This window comes from Ruditapes philippinarum, unplaced genomic scaffold (assembly GCF_026571515.1).
Source record: "Ruditapes philippinarum isolate M1 unplaced genomic scaffold, ASM2657151v2 ctg4527_1_1_1_1, whole genome shotgun sequence".
Taxonomy (NCBI): domain Eukaryota; kingdom Metazoa; phylum Mollusca; class Bivalvia; order Venerida; family Veneridae; genus Ruditapes; species Ruditapes philippinarum.
In genome coordinates, this window is record NW_026866798.1 from 48,087 (window position 1) to 70,534 (window position 22,448).

Sequence of the window (22,448 nt, forward strand, 5' to 3'; positions counted from 1 at the left end):
AAGGATTTGGCATAGAGTCTTGAAACTTTACAGGAATATTGATCAGCATGTGTAGTTGTGCATCTTGGTATTTTTGTCTGGATTTATTTAGTATTTTTAGAGTTATTGCCCTTGACTTAGAAAATTTTTGCAATTTTCAACTTATGTCGCATGTAACTCAAAAAGGATTTGAAATAGTCATTTAACCTTACGGGAAGGTTGCTCAGCATATTTAGTTTTGCACCTGGGGTTTCGCTTGTGGACTTAGCCAGTATTTGTAGAGTTATTTCCCTTGACTTAGTAAAAAACGTTTTATTATGTTGTTATTTGTTCCTTGAGTGCTTGAGTTAGAATCAACCAACTTTATAGGAATAATGATCAACATCACTAAATTAAAGGAATAATGATTCACATCACTGTGAAGCTATGCACCTGGGACTTTGCATGTGGATTTTTTACAGTTTTGTTAGAGTTATTGCTCTTGACTTACAGTTACAGTAGTATAAATTTGCAATTTTCAACTTGTTCATGCATAGCTCAAAAAGGCCTGAAAGTTAACAAGAATGTTGGTCAGCATGTGTACTTATGCACCTTGGGGGTTTGCTTGTGGATTTATTCAGTATTTGTAAAGTTCTTGCCCTTTACTTAGTAAAAGATTTTTAGTTTTCAAAAAATATTTGACCTAGAGTCATAAGATTGACAGAACAGTGGCATGTGGGGGCACCCGTGTCCTATTGACACATTTCTAGTATTAAACTTGATATATGGATAGATGGCAGTCTGGAGATTATGCACATCTCTTACTTTTCTTCATGTATGGAAAACTGATTGCTATGGCAACATACTGAAAATACACAAAAGCTGGATCCTGTGATAATGCAAAAAGTGCTGAAAATATTTTTATGAAACTTGAAATATAGATAGATGGCAGTATGGCACTATTTTTAGTATTTTTAGAGTTATAATTATTGCCCTTGACTTAGTAAAATTCTTGCAATTTTCAACTTGTGTTGCATGTAACTCAAAAAGGATTTGGCATAGAGTCTTGAAACTTTACAGGAATATTGATCAGCATGTGTAGTTGTGCATCTGGGTATTTTTGTCTGGATTTATTTAGTATTTTTAGAGTTATTGCCCTTGACTTAGAAATTTTTTGCAATTTTCAACTTGTGTCGCATGTAACTCAAAAAGGATTTGAAATAGTCATTTAACCTTACGGGAAGGTTGCTCAGCATATTTAGTTTTGCACCTGGGGTTTCGCTTGTGGATTTAGCCAGTATTTGTAGAGTTATTTCCCTTGACTTAGTAAAAAACGTTTTATTATGTTGTTATTTGTTCCTTGAGTGCTTGAGTTAGAATCAACCAACTTTATAGGAATAATGATCAACATCACTAAATTAAAGGAATAATGATTCACATCACTGTGAAGCTATGCACCTGGGACTTTGCATGTGGATTTTTTACAGTTTTGTTAGAGTTATTGCTCTTGACTTACAGTTACAGTAGTATAAATTTGCAATTTTCAACTTGCGTCATAGTTTCTATTTTTAGAAATTGCGTCATTGTTTCTATTTTTAGAAATTGCGTAATGTTGTTATTTTTAGAAATTGCGTAATGTTTCTATTCATTATATATATACAAAATATATAAACAAAACTAATGTGACAAGACAGACCAACTAAATTTATAAAAGGAAACGTTAAGATATGTTCAAACCTTTCTATGTTTGCATTTAGAAAAAGTAGAAAGTCGAGCGTTGCCCCCGCCCGGCGGTGGCTCTTGTTAAGCTTACAACACTTTGTTATTGTAGTGAGGTGCAGTTGTAAGAATAAGACAAGGGACTCAATGCTGAAAGTTAGATTTCTGAAATTATGCCTCTAACGTTTTGGTAAACATTGCCTATTTAGTAAATTTGATTTTTTTTTAAACTAACATGAAATACTTGATTATCATCACAAGGTCCAGTGTAAGGGGCAATATCCTGAAAGCAAATATTTTTACGGGTTGTTTCCCTTTTCAATATATACTATTACTGCTTGACAGGCAAATGATAACACCACATGCAGCACTCTTGCTTTATCATCTCCCATCGTTAGCATGGAGGACGGTAGTCTAGTACTGGTGTAACTCTCTAGGAACGATGGTTAGGAAACTACCCGCCTATATGACTGAAATACTGTTGGGAAAAGGCGTAAAATGAAACAAACAAACAATCTCCCATCGTTATACTTAATAATTCTTTTCCTATGAGGTAGTCTGCTCGTAACTGTTGCAAGGATCTTTGTCTGAATTATACAACTCTTTGTGATTTTATAAAAAATTCCTGTTTGAGAAACAGCTTGAAATAACATGATTCAGAATTATTCCATGTATGGGTGACCTTGTACCCTCCTAACAAGTATGCAGGACAAATTAATTTTGTTATGACAATGGCAAGTTCTATGCCAGTCTGTCTTGTATATTTGATAAAAAAAGGTGCAAATTAAAAAAAATACATGTACATGCGAAGCACATGAATTAAAATCTAGGCTTACATGATTTCTATAATAATTGAGATTTGTGAAATCTACTTCTGGGCGAAAACTTAATGTGTGAAAATACTCTGAAGATCAAAACCTGCATGCCAAATGAAAAGAAGAGGCATGTCTGTTTGTGCAGTCCTACTTATTTAAGGAAACTGTTTTATAAGGAAACTGTTTTATAACTGGGAAATTTTATCATCTTATTCATTAGGAAACATCTAGTTTTATACCAACGGCCTTTTAAGGCTTCTTACTAAGAGTAATATACAACTTGACCAAAAGCTATTATTCTTTAGAGTTTAGACATCTAAGGGACACCAAAGCTGAAAATTAGAATGTATAGTTTAATAATATATATCAAGATGAATGTATTTAGCATATTTGTACCGGTATAGTCTGCTTCCTTTCAGAAATTGTGTCAATATTCATATAATTATGGAAGCATGGCCCTGCCGGCAGTAGTGCTTATAAACAAATTGGACCACTGCATCGTTTTATTCCAAACCCCATAAAACTGGAATGTTCTTGTGAACTTTCATCAAATTCTGTCCGTTTTTTATTTCATGTGAGGGAGCTATCCAGCTAAGATAATGGAAGGTCGGTGGTTCTACTCGGGTGTGACCACTTGTGCTTGAAATAATGCACAAATCAGCAGCTGGAAAGTTGCCATAGGACCATAGCTGTGTTGGTGTGACTTAAAAACCAACAAAACAATAGAAATTTGTTTAATCTCTATGGTCCGTCTTCTTAAGGTGGTTTTACACGAAATTTTTCTTCCCTCAAACTGGACACCATGGCTAAAAGGGACACTTTTTATTTAACTTATCCTTCACAATATTATAATTAAACATACATTCAAGAAATGAATGGAACATACATCTCAACTAAACTGATATGATAGAATATTTCCTGTTTATTCCACTCACAAATATTGTTTCACTCAAATCATACATGTACAAATGTTAAAAAGTATTAAATCATACAAAATAATAATACATTCTCTGTGTTTTCAAGTACATGAAAGAAATTATTCATATCATGTTTAAAGGCACAAAAATATCTAATTATGCATGATTATAAAGATTTAAAAAATACTATGAATTCAAACATGTTATTATGAATATATAGGAAACTGATAATCTAAGATCAGAAGTTTTGGGCAAACATACATGTAATCACGTACAATCTTTGACGTAGTTAAACACAAAATAGGTTTAAAAAATATGGTATTAGAACGAATAACTAATGTACGTGTATAATGTAGATAAAAAATGAGTTGCTTTGGGAATGTAACAGTTGATAATAATTTAAATACATATACATTTATACAGATGATTACATCATCGTCATGTTTAATAAACATTATATTATTTGTTAATATAAAGATTTTGACAGGTTATATATGGCCCTTTATAAATGGTTGTTTGCATGATATATCCAAAACCACTTAGTCTAGTATATTTATAATACAGCAAACTTCCTTTTTTTAGAGAAAAAATGTGAATTCTTCACAACTGGACAGCAGCTGTGTATATAAAACTACAAAATGTATATTAACATCATGATTATCCAATGAAAAGCATCAATACACACATACAGTGTTATAAAATTATGAAATAAAATATCACATAAAGAATAAGTGCCTTAGTGCCCATTAAAACACAGAGCATTAAAGTTTTACAGTTTAACTGATGCCTCTTTTTTAAAGTATATACAAGTGCAAAAATCACTCAAAGTGTAGCAACAATTTCAGATATTTTAATTCTGTATCATAATAAAAGCTGTAAAAACATTTTAAAAACAGTCTTATTTATTAAAAAAACCTTCAAGGTTATAATCATAACTTCAATGCAATATGTCAACATGTACATTATATAATTGTAAGCAAAGGACAACCATAATATAATTAAATTGCAAGCAAAGGACAACTAATCTTGCAGGTATCAGAGACTGAAATAATGAATTGTCCGTTTAATTGCAATACATAACACAACAGTAAGAATCATTCTAAAATAATAATTATAATAAAATACGAAAAAGAACAAAAAAAACAACAAAACAAACAACAACAAAAACCACTAAAATAATGGTACGAATAATCTGAACCAAAACTGGTCTAAAAAGGACAAAATTTGTCACCTTAGTGCAATAACTGGTCAACTCCTATTGAATTTAGAAGGACTTAATCCATTATTGCACTAAGGTGATGAAATATTTGCCCCAAACACTGCTATATAATAACTTTATTAGACATGGCATAAATTTTATCATGTGGAGTGAATGTTTTTAAAATACACTGTAACAGTATCACAAAACAAATGTTTAATCATTTCAATGATTATTATGAGCACTTTCATCTCAACATTAATGCCATATTATGACAAAATACAAATACCGAGACATTCAGTGTTTTGTCAAGCATCCTGTGCAACTGAAAACTTTATGTTGTCAAAACTTTTCAAGGGTACTGTACATACATCTTTTATGGCACTATGTAAATAATTATTCCTCTTTATGCTTACATAAATATTTTATGTGGACAAGTTTCTTCATTTGAACATGATGGTGTAATATGATTTATGTAATTTTCAACATGTAACTGACTGTTCATGATTCAAACTTTCAACATGATGAAGATGATTATAGATTACACAGAAATCACTTTATGTCAAAATGTTTATGAATTACACAGAAATCATTAGGAAACATGTTATGTCAACATGGCTGATAGTGTCATAATATTGTCTCTCACAAAATGTCTGCAAAATCCGATCTGTTTTTTTCTTTATTATCCAACATTAGTTGGTCCATCATTTATTAACCTTGACCTAGGATGAAAAACAACATGTGAAAAATAGAGTATAATCAAAAGATCTTTTTCCAATGGTTTATGCAAAAAAAGAAGATAATCAAAAGGTTTTTTTCAATGGTTCATGCAAAAAAAACACCCTGAGCTAATATGATCTCCCTGCCAAGTATATACTTGAGTCTCCACTATGACTAACCCTTATCCTGCTGGAAATAAAATTCATCAGCATTAAACAGTGTGCCATTCATGCAGTCTCACACCATGCGCTTGTTTTCTGGTAGCTCAGTTTTTATATTTAGATACTGAAATCCCTTTCCAGTTGAATTGACCGTTCCAAATTCAAAGCAGGTAAAGACAAAAATTATAATAGTGCTCAGGTTACAAATATCTCACAGTAACTTTATGCCATGGGTTCAAGTCCCTCCACGGAAATAGCTTTTTTTCATATTATTAAACTATTTAGCTTTCTTGTGGGTGGTTGATGCTGGCCTGATATACATTGTGTATTTGGAACAGAGGAGCATTTTAGAATCTAAAACTAGGTAGTTAGTGGTATCACTGACCAAACTCATTACGACTTTGAAAGACCTAACAATAAATCTGATATATTTACAAACCTCCAAATGGATTTTGTCCGCCTGGTAAATTACCCATTCCACCCATACCTAGCTGTGCCAGCAACTGTTCTACAGATGGCATACCTTGGTTATCTGTAAAATACATTACAGTTTATCACTGCAGATAGACATATTAACCGGTTGAAGTTCTCAAATAGATTTGTCCAGCTTCCATTGTTGGAACTGTTCATAATTAAGTTTGTTGATACAAAGATGAAAATTTGAAATAAGTCAGTCAACAGTATTAAGAACCGGTAGTTCAGGCCGGCCTATCTTCATACTGTTGCCAAAGACTTATCACTTTTGGTTCAAACAGGTTATGGGTTATTAATCATCTTTGCATGGCTATTTTTAACTCGAATGAGAAACAGACAATACAGTGGCACTATTTTTAGCAATTTCTTTCTTTGTATTTATTCTAGGCAAGCTTCATACATGTTTCTTCTTCCCCAGTATTGATCTGAAGGAAAACAATGCTAAATTTTATTTATAGATCAATTTAGATTTACAAATTTCATTAATGTGGGGATAACCAAATGTCACAACTACATATGTATCAAATTGTTCAATTGTGCAGACCTAGTGACAAAAATATACCACTAACCTCTTATACTTTTGCTTACATAACTTCAGTTATGTAACATATATGCATTGGTAACTTTTGACTGGAGAAAGAGAGAAAACAATTACTTACCTCCTCCAGCATTCTGCAAAATCTGTTCAAGTTGTTGTAGGTTTTCTGGAGCCTGACCAAAACCTAAAACAATTACAGTAGAATCAATGACCTTTTATTCAATGAACTACAATTAGCTTTATCATTCTATGTTGTAAAACACATCATTTACAGTTTTACAAAACTTATATAGGCACTGAATTTCAATAACATCTTCCAAGTATCATGGAACAAAAATAGCTTCAATGTTAATTTACCTTGTGGCATAGGAGCTCCTTGCTGCCCTCTATTAACACCAAATGGTAGGTTCCCTCCACCAATACCACCTAAACCAGCAAATGGTGCACCTCCTTGTCGCTGTCCCATGCCTCCAAGTCCCCCCATTATTACGTCCCCATCTTCATCTCTTGCACCTCCAATGTTTTGTCCCATAGATTCTCGGCCCATATTTTGGAGATAGTCTCTAATATTAGGTGGGGGACCGCCTATATTTTGTGGTTGGTTACCTCTATTACCTGGCATACCGGGTATTCCTCCTGCCCTTCTACCTCCTAAGCCAAGAATATCCGGTAATCCTCGGAGTAAACCACCTCTTTCTCCTTGATTTTCATCATTATTATCATTATCATCTTCTTCACCATCATCACCCAAATCAGAATTTTCAAGTAATTCAGATAGTTTTGCCATAAGCTCTTCTCCTTCTTTGTCATTGTCTCCCAAGCCACCCATGAGGTCAATAAAGTGGGCTTTTCCATGCTCGTCAAGACCAAAGCTCATTGGAGGAACATTGTTAAATAAACCACTACCACGTTGATTTTGTCTTGGAGGTACATTTCTTGGCTCATCTGCATTACCCGATCCTCCAATCTCTGGGTTACCATTGACTTTACCAGAACCTGAGGGTTCTCCATTGTCACCACTATTTTTTCTAGCTGTTTTTCTTCCTTTTTTCTTTTTTTTATGTTTAATATCATTTCCTTCTGCAGCTTCTGCCCCTTTAGACCCATCGCCTGATAACAAGCCAAGACCACCTTGTGCTCCTTGTTCAGTCTCATCTTCCTTGCTTTGGAACTGGCCTAGGCTACCATCCTCATCACCAACTACTGGTTGTGCACCTTCACCTTGCTTTGGACCTTTACCCGAGCGGCTCTTTTTACTCTTTTTCCTATCCTTGCCCTGGCCTTTATCCCCTTCTTTTTTTGCACCTGGTAAAGTTTCAGGTAGATCACCCATTCCCAACATTGCATGAAGACTGCCACCTGGCAAATGACTAAACAAACTTTTTCCTTGCTCATTTTCTTCCTCAGCATTTCCCAATCCAAGCATCTGTCGACGTATGGCATCACCTTGGTTTCTGCTTTTTTTTTCACCAACTGGGTTCGGGTTTCCCCTTCCTAACATTGCTTGAGGGCCAGCACCTGACATTTGATCGATTCCAACATTTTGTTGTTCATTTTGGTTGTCCCCACCTCCCATTCCAAGCATTGTTTGTTTCTCCCCAGCTCCATTTGCTTGTCCAGACACAGGTTCAAGTCCAGAATTGCCAGCTTGAGACCCTCCTCTGTTCCCTTGTCCTTCATTTCCTTCCGGTTTTCTTCCCATTCCAAGAAAAGCATTTCGATCACCACCTCCATCTGGTCCTTTACCAGCTGAACCAAAACCGCTTCCAGCTGCACCTTGTCCCATACCACCTAAGGCTAAACCATCACCATCTCTTTGATCCCTTCCTCCTCTGCTCATATTAAACAAAGCCTCTAAATTATTTCCTTGGTTACCACTTCCTCCCTGTCCCATACTAGGTAAACCTCCTAATCCACCTGCAGCATCTCCTCCACCCCTACCCATTCCTCCCATTAGACCCTCAAGTCCTCCTCCACCCCTACCCATTCCTCCCATTAGACCCTCAAGTCCTCCTCCACCCCTACCCATTCCTCCCATTAGACCCTCAAGTCCTCCTCCACCCCTACCCATTCCTCCCATTAAACCCTCAAGTCCTCCTCCACCCCTACCCATTCCTCCCATTAGACCCTCAAGTCCTCCTCCACCTCTACCCATTCCCATCAAACTGTCCATTCCACGACCTTGTCCACCACCCTGTCCCATATTTCCTGCCATTCCTAACATTGCCTGTATTCCACCTAATCCCCCTCCACCTTCTGTCATCATTGGCATGCCACCTCCGGGTCTACCTCTGCCCATTAAAGATGGAAAACCACGGCCTCTTCCACCTCCTCCTGCCATTCCCATCATTGACTGTAAGCCCCCTGGCATTTGTCCACGGCCTTGTCCCATTAAAGCAGCCATTTCTTCCATTCCTGAAATTTGGACCAAGTCATGAAATGAAATGAATAAAATAAGCTATCATATCTACGAGTATAGTATGCACGTAAAAATGTGTAAATTTTGTACCATGACTTTGGAACGCAATCTATATTATAACAACATGTTTTATGAAATGATACACACCTACTTATAGATGAAAAAAAAAAAATGTTATATTATGCAAAGAACTTAACTTTATACAGTAAAAGAAATAAGCATGTAAGTTAGAGATAGTCATGAAAACATGTTAATTTGTGTTTAATGATTCTATTTTTTTACCTTGCATACCTCCACCTCCGCCACCTCCACCTCCGCCACCTCTACCTCGACCTCTTCCTCTACCTTGCATCATTTCCTGGGCAACTCGTGCATCTCTTGCTTGTACATCTGGCTCCCCTTCTCTGATTACTTCAAATACGCCATTCTGTTAGACAAAAAAAATCAATCACTTAAAAATCCAAAGTAATATTTTCAAAATAATAATGTCTAACTGATTACATCTAGTCATATATGACACCGATATACAAACCAACACCTTACACCACAGGAGTTTAAATTAATGACCACTATTAACTCATTAATCTTACATTGTGAAGGTTAAAGCAGCAATGTATGAAAAAGTAAAAAGTTTGTGAATGCATGAACAAAGAAAGTAATTTACACATTGCAAATATCAGTTACAATACATACTGTCATGTAAATTATCAAAATAGGTAAAAATAGCCCATACAGGATTAGTAATGCAGTAGAAATATGGTGGTAAATACAGAAAAATAAGTCTCAAATCACATATGACATAAAAATTATTACTGAATATTTTTATTTTTCTTTATCTCTTAAATTTGTATATTTTTCTTAAATCTAATTTCCTGAAAACTGTTGGCTTATCTGGAGGTAACTTTTTTGTCAAGAAAAAAATTTGCTCAGGCTGAAAATGCATGAGCCCAGTGCTTCTCAAATAACTTTGAAAGAGAGATACATTTACAGCACAGAGAATCATAGTATTCAAACTGTTTTAGCATACATGTACTTGTTCACCTTGTTTACAGAGGCTGCTTTAAAAAAGAAAGAATATAAGGGGCTTACAAAAATTCCTATTCAGTGCTAACTTTCAAATTGTATTAATATTGATATACCTCAACTCACTATGTTCAGTTTTGACTGTCTGATGGAAGACATGTCCATGACATAAAATCAAGAAGTGGCAAACTTAAAAAGCAGAATGAGAAACAAGAAGGCCATAATGTCCCATGTTGCTCACCTTTGTATAAAGGCTCAAAATAACAGAGGACTCAGATGATATTAATAACTACGGATGAAAGACAGGCGTCATGTTGAAATCTAGGTCAAATGGTATGAAAGTGCATGTGGTAGAAAATTAATACATAAAGCTCTAACTACAAAAAGTTGGTTGCTGGGTCAAATTGTAGGCCAACTGATATCAAAGTTCAAATCTGCACCTGAATCTGTGACAGAAAAAGGGCTATTATTTAAACAATTTTTTTTTTTAGTTTCCTTACAAAATATCTAAGTTCTAGGCTTTGCACTTTCAGAGAAGATTTCTAAAACTTTCATTATAAAAACATCTATTTTTAGCCTTCTGACCCAGATGTTCAATGAAGCAGAACCATTTGAACAAGTTAGGTAGAGCTTAATGCTAGGAATATCCCAGGAAAATTTGTACAGACTTATTATGCCCAGTGACAGGTGCCGGACAAATTATAATCATAAAAACTAAATTTCTTACAATATCATCTTCATCAGCAGTAGCTGTAACTTGTTTGAGTAACTCGGCTACAGCTGCACGTGTTGGTTCCTTCTGACTATTCTCACGTAGTTTAGCAACCAGATTCTGTAATATAAACAAGTAACAGTTTTATAACAGAAACATAGTTTTAAGGCAAACAACTTGAGTTACAATCTTACTGCAATAGAATGTCTAGGGTCATCATTACAGTCATAACATTGATGGAACAGAATATCAGGGAAGATAACTCCTTTTTCTGATTGATTAATTAGTGTATATATATATATATATATATATGTTATATTACAGTACCTTACAGACAATTTATTACAATTTATTACAGATATATCTATCATATTATATTGTAGTTAATGCAAAACTAATAATTTAAACATTCATATTAAATCATAAATCTAGTTGATCTCAAGACATATTTACAACACAGGATAAGCCATGAAAGTTCAATATTGAATAGAGAACATGTTTCCAATGGGGTCTTTCAAAAGTCTTAATCTTGTAGGAATATACTGTCAGGGGAGAAAACTACAGTCGTAATCTTGCAGGGACAGACAAAATATAATTTCTGACAACGGTAGTGATTCTTATCATCTCTTACTAAGTTAGACATTGTTATCAAAATCATAATAACACTAATACTCCTTTTTAAAAATGGTATTGCTTAAATGCACTAACAGAGGGTACTATGACTATGACGTTTTTATACAAAAGAATTACAAGTGGAGAAAAGTGGAGACATACATGATGAAGGAGACAATGGCTCATGTGTTTAGCATCAGTTGACTGCATCACTCTTCCTCCAGTAGTAGAAGATAACATTTCCATAAAATTCTATAATAAAAATAAACATAGATTATTAAGTTATGTAAAATAAGCATGGAAGCAACAACATCTGAGTTAATACATCCTCTTTGTTCTATTTTGAAACATTTGGTAAATGCACACAATATGGTACATAGATAAAGAAACAAGTGAAACATGACAGATAACCCTGGAAGACTGTTCATTTCATGAAGAATAATGATGGAGGAGTGTTTATCTCAAGAAGGTTAGCAATAGGAGAAAGTTTATCTCAAGAAGGTTAACAATAGGAGAGTGTTAATCTCAAGAAGGTTAACAATAGGAGAGTGTTTATCTTCAGAAAGTTAACAATAGGAGAGTGTTTATCTCAAGAAAGTAAACAATAGGAGAGTGTTTATCTCAAGAGGGTTAACAATAGGAGAGTGTTTATCTCAAGAAGGTTAACAATAGGAGAGTGTTTATCTCAAGAGGGTTAACAATCGGAGAGTGTTTATCTCAAGCAGGTTAACAATAGGAGAGTGTTTATCTTCAGAAAGTTAACAATAGGAGAGTGTTTATCTTCAGAAAGTTAACAATAGAAGAGTGTTTATCTTCAGAAAGTAAACAATAGGAGAGTGTTTATCTTCAGAAAGTAAACAATAGGAGAGTGTTTATCTTCAGAAAGTTAACAATAGGAGAGTGTTTATCTTCAGAAAGTAAACAATAGGAGAGTGTTAATCTCAAGAGGGTTAACAATAGGATAGTGTTTATCTCAAGAAGGTTAACAATAGGAGAGTGTTTATCTCAAGAGGGTTAACAGTAGGAGAGTGTTTATCTCAAGCAGATTAACAATAGGAGATGTTTATCTCAAGCAGGTTAACAATAGGAGAGTGTTTATCTCAAGAGAGTTAACAATAGGAGAGTGTTTATCTTCAGAAAGTTAACAATAGGAGAGTGTTTATCTCAAGAAGGTTAACAATAGGAGATTGTTTATCTCAAGAGGGTTAACAATAGGATGGTGTTTATCTCAAGAAGGTTAAAAATAGGGCAGTTTTCCTCTCAAGAAGGTTAACAATAGGAAAGTGTTTATCTTCAGAAAGTTAACAATAGGAGAGTGTTTATCTTAAGAAAGTTAACAAAAGGATAGTGTTTATCTCAAGCAGGTTAACAATAGGAGAGTGTTTATCTCAAGAAAGTTAACAATAGGAGAGTGTTTATCTCAAGCAGGTTAACAATAGGAGAGTGTTTATCTCAAGCAGGTTAACAATAGGAGAGTGTTTATCTCAACAAGGTTTACAATAGGATAGTGTTTATCTCAAAGAGGTTAACAATAGGAGATTGTTTATCTCAAGAAAGTTAACAATAGGAGTGTTTATCTCAAGAAGGTTAACAATAGGAGAGTGTTTATCTCAAGCAGGTTAACAATAGGAGAGTGTTTATAGGTTAACAATAGGAGAGTGTTTATCTCAAGCAGGTTAACAATAGGAGAGTGTTTATCTCAAGAGGGTTAACAATAGGAGAGTGTTTATCTTAAGAAAGTTAACAAAAGGATAGTGTTTATCTCAAGCAGGTTAACAATAGGAAAGTGTTTATCTCAAGAAAGTTAACAATAGGAGAGTGTTTATCTCAAGCAGGTTAACAATAGGAGAGTGTTTATCTCAAGCAGGTTAACAATAGGAGAGTGTTTATCTCAACAAGGTTTACAATAGGATAGTGTTTATCTCAAAGAGGTTAACAATAGGAGATTGTTTATCTCAAGAAAGTTAACAATAGGAGTGTTTATCTCAAGAAGGTTAACAATAGGAGAGTGTTTATCTCAAGCAGGTTAACAATAGGAGAGTGTTTATAGGTTAACAATAGGAGAGTGTTTATCTCAAGCAGGTTAACAATAGGAGAGTGTTTATCTCAAGAGGGTTAACAATAGGATAGTGTTTATCTCAAGGAGGTTAACAATAGGAGAGTGTTTATCTCAAGAAAGTTAACAATAGGAGAGTGTTTATCTCAAGCAGGTTAACAATAGAAGAGTGTTTATCTCAAGCAGGTTAACAATAAGAGAGTGTTTATCTCAAGGAGGTTAACAATAGGAGAATATTTATCTCAAGAAGGTTAACAACAGAAGACTGTTCATCTCAACAAGGTTAAATATAGGAGAATGTTTATCTAAGGAGAGATAACACTAGGAGAATGATTATCTCAGGAGAGATAACACTAGGAGAGTGTTTATCTCAAGAGGGATAACAATAGAAGAGTGTTTATCTCAAAAGGGATAACAATAGAAGAGTGTTTATCTGAAGAGGGATAGTCAGTGAAGAGGTTTATATCTCGAAAAGAATACAGGCATTGTAGTTTTGTTGAAGAAAACTAATATGTATTTGACTGTAGTGTATTTGAATGGTTATTTGCATATATAACCTGAGCTATTCCTTTTTAGAGAAAAAGAAATTTCTTCATAACTTGACAACTTTCTTGTAATTATAAACATCACAATTATCAATTGACATTAAAAACATGCGGTAATTTAGAAGTCTATAGAAATTACAAGACCCAAGCTTTGTATTATACAAGTCCATAAACTAAATTAGCCAAAGGGAAGGGCCACTTTTGACCGGAGGGGCAATAATCATATAACTTTTGTAGAAGACCACCAGGTGATGCCTTATGTAAAATAACTAAGCTTTGGAAATAAAGTTTCCAAAAAGATTTTTTAAAAACATTTATGCTAATAAAGCCTATTAAAACTATGAGACCCCACAGACAATGACATTATGTGATATTGCAACATGTTAATGTATAACGATGATGAGCAACTGATTACAGCTAAGAATGCCGGTGTAGTTATCATGCACATGTTACAACAGAGATTTCAGTATGAATGCCCAGAAATGTCAATTTTAAGGTTAAAGATGTAATTTGCATCTTAGATATATATTGAGAAAAAATATAAATACCAGATTACTATTTCCCACTGGCACACAATAAACTTTACAAAGTGTTCTCTGTGTAACAGTCTGTGTTAGCTCTACACAAAGGTTTTGCAGCTGAAAACAAAACAAATGAGATAGAAACTTGATCTAATTATCAATCACTGAAATTTTAAGGAATCAATAAATAATACAATAATATGTCTCTTAGCATTTTCTTTTACCTACCCTTAAGTTAGGTGATCAGCTTGAGTTACTGTCAGTATCAATAGAAATTCCTATTTGAAAGACTGTCAGGTAGAATGCATTTATTTGTGAAAAGAAGCATGGTCACTCAATTTAACCTAAAGTGAGAAAATAGATCAACAATAAACATCAACTACTTAAACAAGAGGGCCATCATGGCCCTGAGGTCGCTCACCTGTATAGAGGCCCCCCCTCCACCACCGGCAGGGCCAATTTTAACCCAAGGGCTTTTATTTGAACAAACTTGGTAGACACCCATAAGAAGATGTTTCATGCTAAAAATCTAAGCTCTAGCTCATTGGGTTTTTTTAAAAGAAGATTTTTTAAGTTTTTACTATACACATATAGTTAAATGACACCCATGGGGCGGGGCCAGTTTTGACCCAGGGGCTTTTATTTGGACAAACTTGGTAGACACTCACTAAAAGATGTTTCATGCTTAATATCTAAACACTAACTATTTGGGTTTTTTCAAAGAAGATTTTTAAGTTTTTGGTATACACATACAGTCAACTATCGTTATCTCGACATCGCTTTTCTCGATATTACGTTATCTCGGTGAAATTTTGAAAGTCCCGATTTTCTTCCTTCTTTATCTTTATTGGAAATATTTGTTTATCTCGATATTTTTATTTCGATATTTTCAGTATCTCGATGTAAAATTTCAGCCCCAACAGTTATTTTCACACTATTATTCTTTGTTTATCTCGACTAATAGTTTTCTTTCGTCTGTTCCATTCAGACGTGTGAAAAACACAAACTAGACGATAATTGCTCAATAGCGCGTGTCATAATGTTGATTATGTTTGTAACATATTTAGCTGTCTTTTAAAAGGTAATCTATTTAGCGATTGACATATGTCCAAAATGAGTAAATTTTACGTTCTTTATAAATATTCGAACACTGTATCAATTCATTATGACTTTAAATGTAAGTGAAATAGTGAAAGTATAGAAACGCTATCGTTTGACAACATCACCACCAAATCAATCAGCGGTCGAACAATCTCGAGAAAGACACGATAACTAACCCGGGAGGGTATCCGGATTAACCACCCTGAAAACAATGTTTTCACTATTTGGTGTATTACTGAGTAAACCTCACTATGTGTTTTTATCAAAGACACCCGTATTTCCGCTGGTAAACATCCGTTTTTACTTTGTTAAATATTGTCTAGGCTATGAAAACAAGACATGGGGATATCATAGTTTATTTGACATAAAGTATGCACATGTCTTTTGTAAAAATCACTTTCTGCCTTATTCAAACCCTAATATGTTTATCTCGACATTTCGTTATCTCGATATTTTTGGACGGTCCCGATGACTTCGAGATAACGATAGTCGACTGTATAAGAAAAATCAATGACCCCCAAGGAGGGGCCAATTTTGATCCCAGGGCTTTTATTTGAACAAACTTTGTAGACACTCACTAGAAGATGTTTCATGCTTAATATCTAAATTCTAGCTATTTGGGTTTTTTTAAAGAAGATTTTTTAAGTTTTTGCTATACACATATAAGGAAAATCAATGACCCCCGGGGCGGGGCCAATTTTGACCCAAGGGCTTTTATTTGAACAAACTTGGTAGACACCCATTAGAACCTGTTTCATGCCAAATATCTAAGCTCTAGCTCTTTGAGTTCTTTAAAAGAAGATTTTTTAAGTTTTTACTATATGCATATAGGGAAAATCAAAGACCCCCTGGGGCTGGGCCAATTTTGACCCCGGGGCTTTTATTTGAAGAAACTTGGTAGACACTCATAAGAAGATGTTTCATGCTAAATATCTTAGCTCTAGCTCTTTTGGTTCTTTAAAAGAAGATTTTTTAAGTTTTTACTATATGCATATAGGGAAAATCAATGACCCCTGGGGCGGGGCCAATTTTGACCCTAGGGCATTTATTTGAACAAACTTGGTAGACACTCACTAGAAGATGTTTCATGCCAAATATCTAAGCTCTAGCTCTTAGGGTTTTTTAAAAGAAGATATTTAAAGTTTTTTCTTTTGGTTGCCATGGCAACCAGAGTTCTGCATGGAATTAAATTCTTTGAACAATTTTTAAAGGTGACTACCAAAGGAACATTCCTGTGAAGTTTGGATGAAATTGGCTTAGTGGTTTATGAGGAGATGTCATTTAAAGTAAAAGTTAACAGACGGATGGACGACGGACAGACGGATGACGGCCGGACGCCAGACGAAAAGCGATCACAAAAGCTCACCCTGTCACTTTGTGACAGGTGAGCTAAGAACACAATTGAAGGGTGCATCCATTGCAAAAACAATTAGCATGATACAGGTAACTAACTGTGTATATATAACTTACAGCAAGGGTCATCTTATCATCAGGTCGTGGTTGATGGCCGGGAATGTCATCACTTGTGGTTGGGTAGCCATCACTGATGAATATAACACGGGGACATGCCAGATGTCCATTTATATTACATATGCCACCTGAAGATTAATAAATGTAATGTTAACTAAATGCACAAAAATGATAACCAGTGTCATAAACTATAAATGTTATTTATATATATATATACATTGTATATGTAATGAAATACAAAGTTCTTGGGTCCTGCTAGGACATGTCATACATCCTGAGCCACAATGAAAGAAAGAGTCTCTGTAGAACTGCCCGCTAACCGTAGTCATACGCACAGTCAATAACTCTTATCATGTGACTAAACTGGTTATACCAGTTTTGATATCGCACCTGTTGAGACAAAAGTTCTCCATCTATACGATGTAATGCAGAGAACTACATTAAATATCACTAGTCTTAAAGATTTATTTTATTGTAAGTCATATTTTGTTTTTTATTATGCTTTTTATTTGTTGTTGCTTAACTCATGACAATAATTATTTGATATTGTTTCTCATTCTGTAACATGATATGCCATGTATTTATACACCGAAATAAATGATTATTCTCATAATTGATTGCATTTTCTCCTCTATACAATTTCTATGAAAATATGTTCATTAAACTATGTAACATGATAAAAATCTTGTAGACAGACAATGTAAGTTATTCCTAATTTTATGCTTTAAAGATGTAAAGAAATTTAGCAACTGTCTCTTCCAGGACTGGTATGTTTATTTTGATCATTTTTATACTGTTTTTATGAAATAATTCAAATATATATGAGTAAGTGAGACCCCTGATTTCATTTCAATGTGTATTAAAATTTTAAGTTACAGAAACTTTATTATTCTCATATCTTTCTGGTTAAAAATTTATGTCTAGAAAATGGTTCATAATTATTTCAGTGACAAATTATATGAAAGTGCATTTAAAATAATTGCACTAGTATGTTAATTTCAAGTGTTTAATGTAAATACATTGAAAGAAACTGGTGCCCAGTAAATTTCTTATCAGTTTAAATGACACTTTTTCTTATATACCAGTAATATTGTTCAAATATCTTTTCTAGTTAGAAAAGAATTTTGTCATAACATTTTCAACCCTTACCCTTCTGAAATCAAAATTGGTTAGCCAGTTTGCCACCAGTACAAATGAAGCTACTGACCAGCCTGCATTTTGTCAAGTCTGACCTGAGGCTCTGTACTGTTGGCAGTTCAATTTTTGTATTTTGATATTGAAATCCCTTAAAAATTGATGGACTGTTCCATATTCAAAGCAGGCCATGTCCATTACACAAATTCAGCAGGATAGGGTTCAGTAAGAAGCATCATATACCGTTATACAAATACTGACCTTCATTTCTGCTGTCAGGGCCACCACTATGAAGTACTGCTATTGGCAAAAGTAAACCAAGTTGAAGTCGACTTGATCCTGATGCACTTAATGAATCTAAAAAAATAACAACATTTTTAAATGACTCAGATTTTAACAGTGAGTTATGTAAAATCACTTAAGAAACATGTCTACATATATCATACTTTAAAGACACATATCTATACATATCATACAAGAAACATGCCCAGACATATCATGCCTGTCCATATATATCATACAAGACACATGTCCATATATATATCATACAAGAAACATGCCCAGACATATCATGCCTGTCCATATATATCATACAAGACACATGTCCATATATATCATACAAGAAACATGCCCAGACATATCATGCCTGTCCATATATATCATACAAGACACATGTCCATATATATCATACAAGACATATGTCCATATACATCATACAAGACACATGGCCAGACATATCATTCCTGTCCATATATATCATACAAGACACATGCCCATATATATCATACAAGACATATGTCCATATATATCATACAAGACATATGTCCATATATATCATACAAGACATATGTCCATATATATCATACAAGACATATGTCCATATACATCATACAAGACACATGGCCAGACATATCATTCCTGTCCATATATATCATACAAGACACATGCCCATATATATCATACAAGAAACATGTCCAGACATATCATGCCTGTCCATATATATCATACAAGACACATGCCCATATATATCATACAAGACATATGTCCATATACATCATACAAGACACATGGCCAGACATATCATGCCTGTCCATATATATCATACAAGACACATGTCCATATATATCATACAAGACATATGTCCATATACATCATACAAGACACATGGCCAGACATATCATTCCTGTCCATATATATCATACAAGACACATGCCCATATATATCATACAAGAAACATGTCCAGACATATCATGCCTGTCCATATATATCATACAAGACACATGCCCATATATATCATACAAGAAACATGCCCAGACATATCATGCCTGTCCATATATATCATACAAGACACATGTCCATATATATCATACAAGAAACATGCCCAGACATATCATGCCTGTCCATATATATCATACAAGACACATGTCCATATATATCATACAAGAAACATGCCAAGACATATCATGCCAGTCCATAATTATCATACAAGACACATGTCCATATATATCATACAAGAAACATGCCCAGACATATCATGCCTGTCCATATATATCATACAAGACACATGTCCATATATATCATACAAGAAACATGCCAAGACATATCATGCCTGTCCATATATATCATACAAGACACATGTCCATATATATCATACAAGAAACATGTCCATATATATCATACAAGAAACATGCCCAGACATATCATGCCTGTCCATATATATCATACAAGACACATGTCCATATATATCATACAAGAAACATGTCCATATATATCAAACAAGAAACATGCCCAGACATATCATGCCTGTCCATATATATCATACAAGACACATGTCCATACATATCATACAAGACACATGTCCATATATATCATACAAGAAACATGCCAAGACATATCATGCCTGTCCATATATATCATACAAGACACATGTCCATATATATCATACAAGAAACATGTCCATATATATCATACAAGACACATGTCCATACATATCATACAAGAAACATGCCCAGACATATCATGCCTGTCCATATATATCATACAAGACACATGTCCATATATATCATACAAGAAACATGTCCATATATATCATACAAGAAACATGCCCAGACATATCATGCCTGTCCATATAATAATACAAGACACATGTCCATATATATCATACAAGACACATGTCCATATATATCATACAAGAAACATGTCCATATATATCAAACAAGAAACATGCCCAGACATATCATGCCTGTCCATATATATCATACAAGACACATGTCCATATATATCATACAAGACACATGTCCATATATATCATACAAGAAACGTGTCCATATATATCATACAAGAAACATGCCCAGACATATCATGCCTGTCCATATATATCATACAAGACACATGTCCATACATATCATACAAGGAACATGTCTAAGTATATCATACAAGAAACATGCCCAGACATATCATGCCTGTCCATATATATCATACAAGACACATGTCCATATATATCATACAAGACACATGTCCATATATATCATACAAGAAACATGTCCATATATATCAAACAAGAAACATGCCCAGACATATCTTTCCTGTCCATATATATCATACAAGACACATGTCCATACATATCATACAAGAAACATGTCCATGCAATTACCATACATGAATATCTTACATATCTGTACATATATTCCAAATTTAATAATGTGTCCAGTCTGACAGACAAGCATTCTTACACAGTAAATAAAAAAATTGACCTCTAAATGTAACCTTATGAACTTTGACCTTAACTTTAAGCTAACACATTTCTTCTCCATGACATAGTTATTGGTGAAGGAAAATATCTATGCATCATTTTAGGCACATGAAAGTTTCAGAGTAAAACTTTGGACCTTCAGTAAGCTAGCTATATAGTTTCCTCATGAAAAAACTATTCAAATTCTTTGGTGGGATTTGAACTTATAGATCTACAGCAATGAGGGGAAAAAAAGTCAGTGATTTTCATGATTTCAGCTACATCATTATAAATTAGAAGGCTCCCGACTGATTTGTCACATTTGAATTATATCTCAACAAGTAGAAATAAAGTGTTATCATTTAAAATTGTCAAAACTTTCATAAACTTACCAGTGGCCTGTCTAATGAGACTGTAATCATTGGTGAAATGTTGAACAACTTGTGTTTCCCCACCTACACAGACCAGCGCCACATTTTCTTGCAAGTTATATTCAAATTGTAATTCTTCCAAACCTAGAATATACCAGTGAAACTTTTATAATTCTATGAAAAATGCAAATACTATTAAATATATGGAGCAGTAGTTTTTGTTTTATTTAGTACTCAATTGCTTGATGAAACTAAAAAAACTCAGCAACATATCCATTCATAATATTTCTGTAAGAAGATTTTGAAGTGCAAAATAGAAAAAAAATATTACAATATAAAAATAAGTATCTGCTCTACAAATGATTTGCCAAATATCTGAATGGAAATCAATCAATGAAAATAATTAATATGTTAAAGACGTTTTCGGGAGTTTTCATATAGACATATAGGCAAAATTAAAACTGTTCAATAGAATTTCTTTAAACTTGGCATGTTGTTAGAATATGATAACAGAATCATTTTAAGTGAAAAAAAATTGGGGTCACTGTTCTTGTTTTTGAGTTATCTGCCCCTGAATCAGACTTTTCTACTTATTTGAGGTCATTTCAAGGGTGCTGAAAACAACTATGAAGATGTAAATCAATGTGTTTAAATTTTAAAACAAGCTATATCATTCTGTGTTTAGACAAGTTGTCAAATTTTGAACTAACCATTTATAAACTGTGAAATAAATTGCCCTGCTTCTATCAAAGGTTGACCATCCATGCTTCCAGAAGTATCCACTACAATGATTGTACTCATGGCATTATCAGCACGAGGAGCACGGCTACTTTGTGCTGAAAACAAATAAATATTTAGTAAAAAGATAGTGGGGAAAGGGGATCTTATAAAGGAGAGGTGGCCTTAAAATTGGGTAATAATGTTCTGACTGGGAGAGAGATGGGATCTTATAAAATTATGATGTTTCCAAAAAGTAGGGAATCTTATTAGAAGTGGCCTTTAAGTGGGGGAAAAGTAATCTTATTAGAAGAAATGGCCATTAAGTGGAGAAAAGTGATCTTTTTATATGTGGACTAATGGAGAGAGGTTATCTGTAAGGAAATTAAGCCTTGAAATGGGGAAAGGTGATCTTATAAAAAGGGGTCAGCCTTAAAATCAGATGCTGCCTTAAAGTGGGGAAAGCTCACATATTATTAGAAGATTAAATAAAGTGGCCTTATGTGGAGAAAGGTGATCTTTATTAATTGGGAGCG

General features: G+C 34.0%; 1 protein-coding gene across 3 annotated transcripts in view; it reads right to left on the reverse strand.

The window, feature by feature from the left end:
- Nucleotides 1–4,243: 4,243 nt before the first annotated feature.
- LOC132733754 (uncharacterized PE-PGRS family protein PE_PGRS54-like) overlaps nucleotides 4,244–22,448 on the reverse strand; it is a 29,300-nt gene continuing 11,095 nt past the window's right edge. For 2 of the 3 annotated variants that reach the window (XM_060720431.1, XM_060720433.1), the window contains exons 8-19: nucleotides 21,906–22,031; nucleotides 21,217–21,339; nucleotides 18,355–18,450; nucleotides 16,960–17,087; nucleotides 14,416–14,505; nucleotides 11,429–11,518; nucleotides 10,670–10,774; nucleotides 9,202–9,346; nucleotides 6,858–8,915; nucleotides 6,622–6,684; nucleotides 5,928–6,020; nucleotides 4,244–5,329 (exon numbers count right to left, since the gene is read on the reverse strand). In XM_060720431.1, coding sequence (XP_060576414.1) covers nucleotides 5,319–5,329; nucleotides 5,928–6,020; nucleotides 6,622–6,684; nucleotides 6,858–8,915; nucleotides 9,202–9,346; nucleotides 10,670–10,774; nucleotides 11,429–11,518; nucleotides 14,416–14,505; nucleotides 16,960–17,087; nucleotides 18,355–18,450; nucleotides 21,217–21,339; nucleotides 21,906–22,031 — 3,128 coding nt within the window. In that variant the 3' untranslated portion in view covers nucleotides 4,244–5,318. The remainder of the gene's footprint in view (nucleotides 5,330–5,927; nucleotides 6,021–6,621; nucleotides 6,685–6,857; nucleotides 8,916–9,201; nucleotides 9,347–10,669; nucleotides 10,775–11,428; nucleotides 11,519–14,415; nucleotides 14,506–16,959; nucleotides 17,088–18,354; nucleotides 18,451–21,216; nucleotides 21,340–21,905; nucleotides 22,032–22,448) is intronic. The other variant, XM_060720432.1, reaches the window with a different exon arrangement.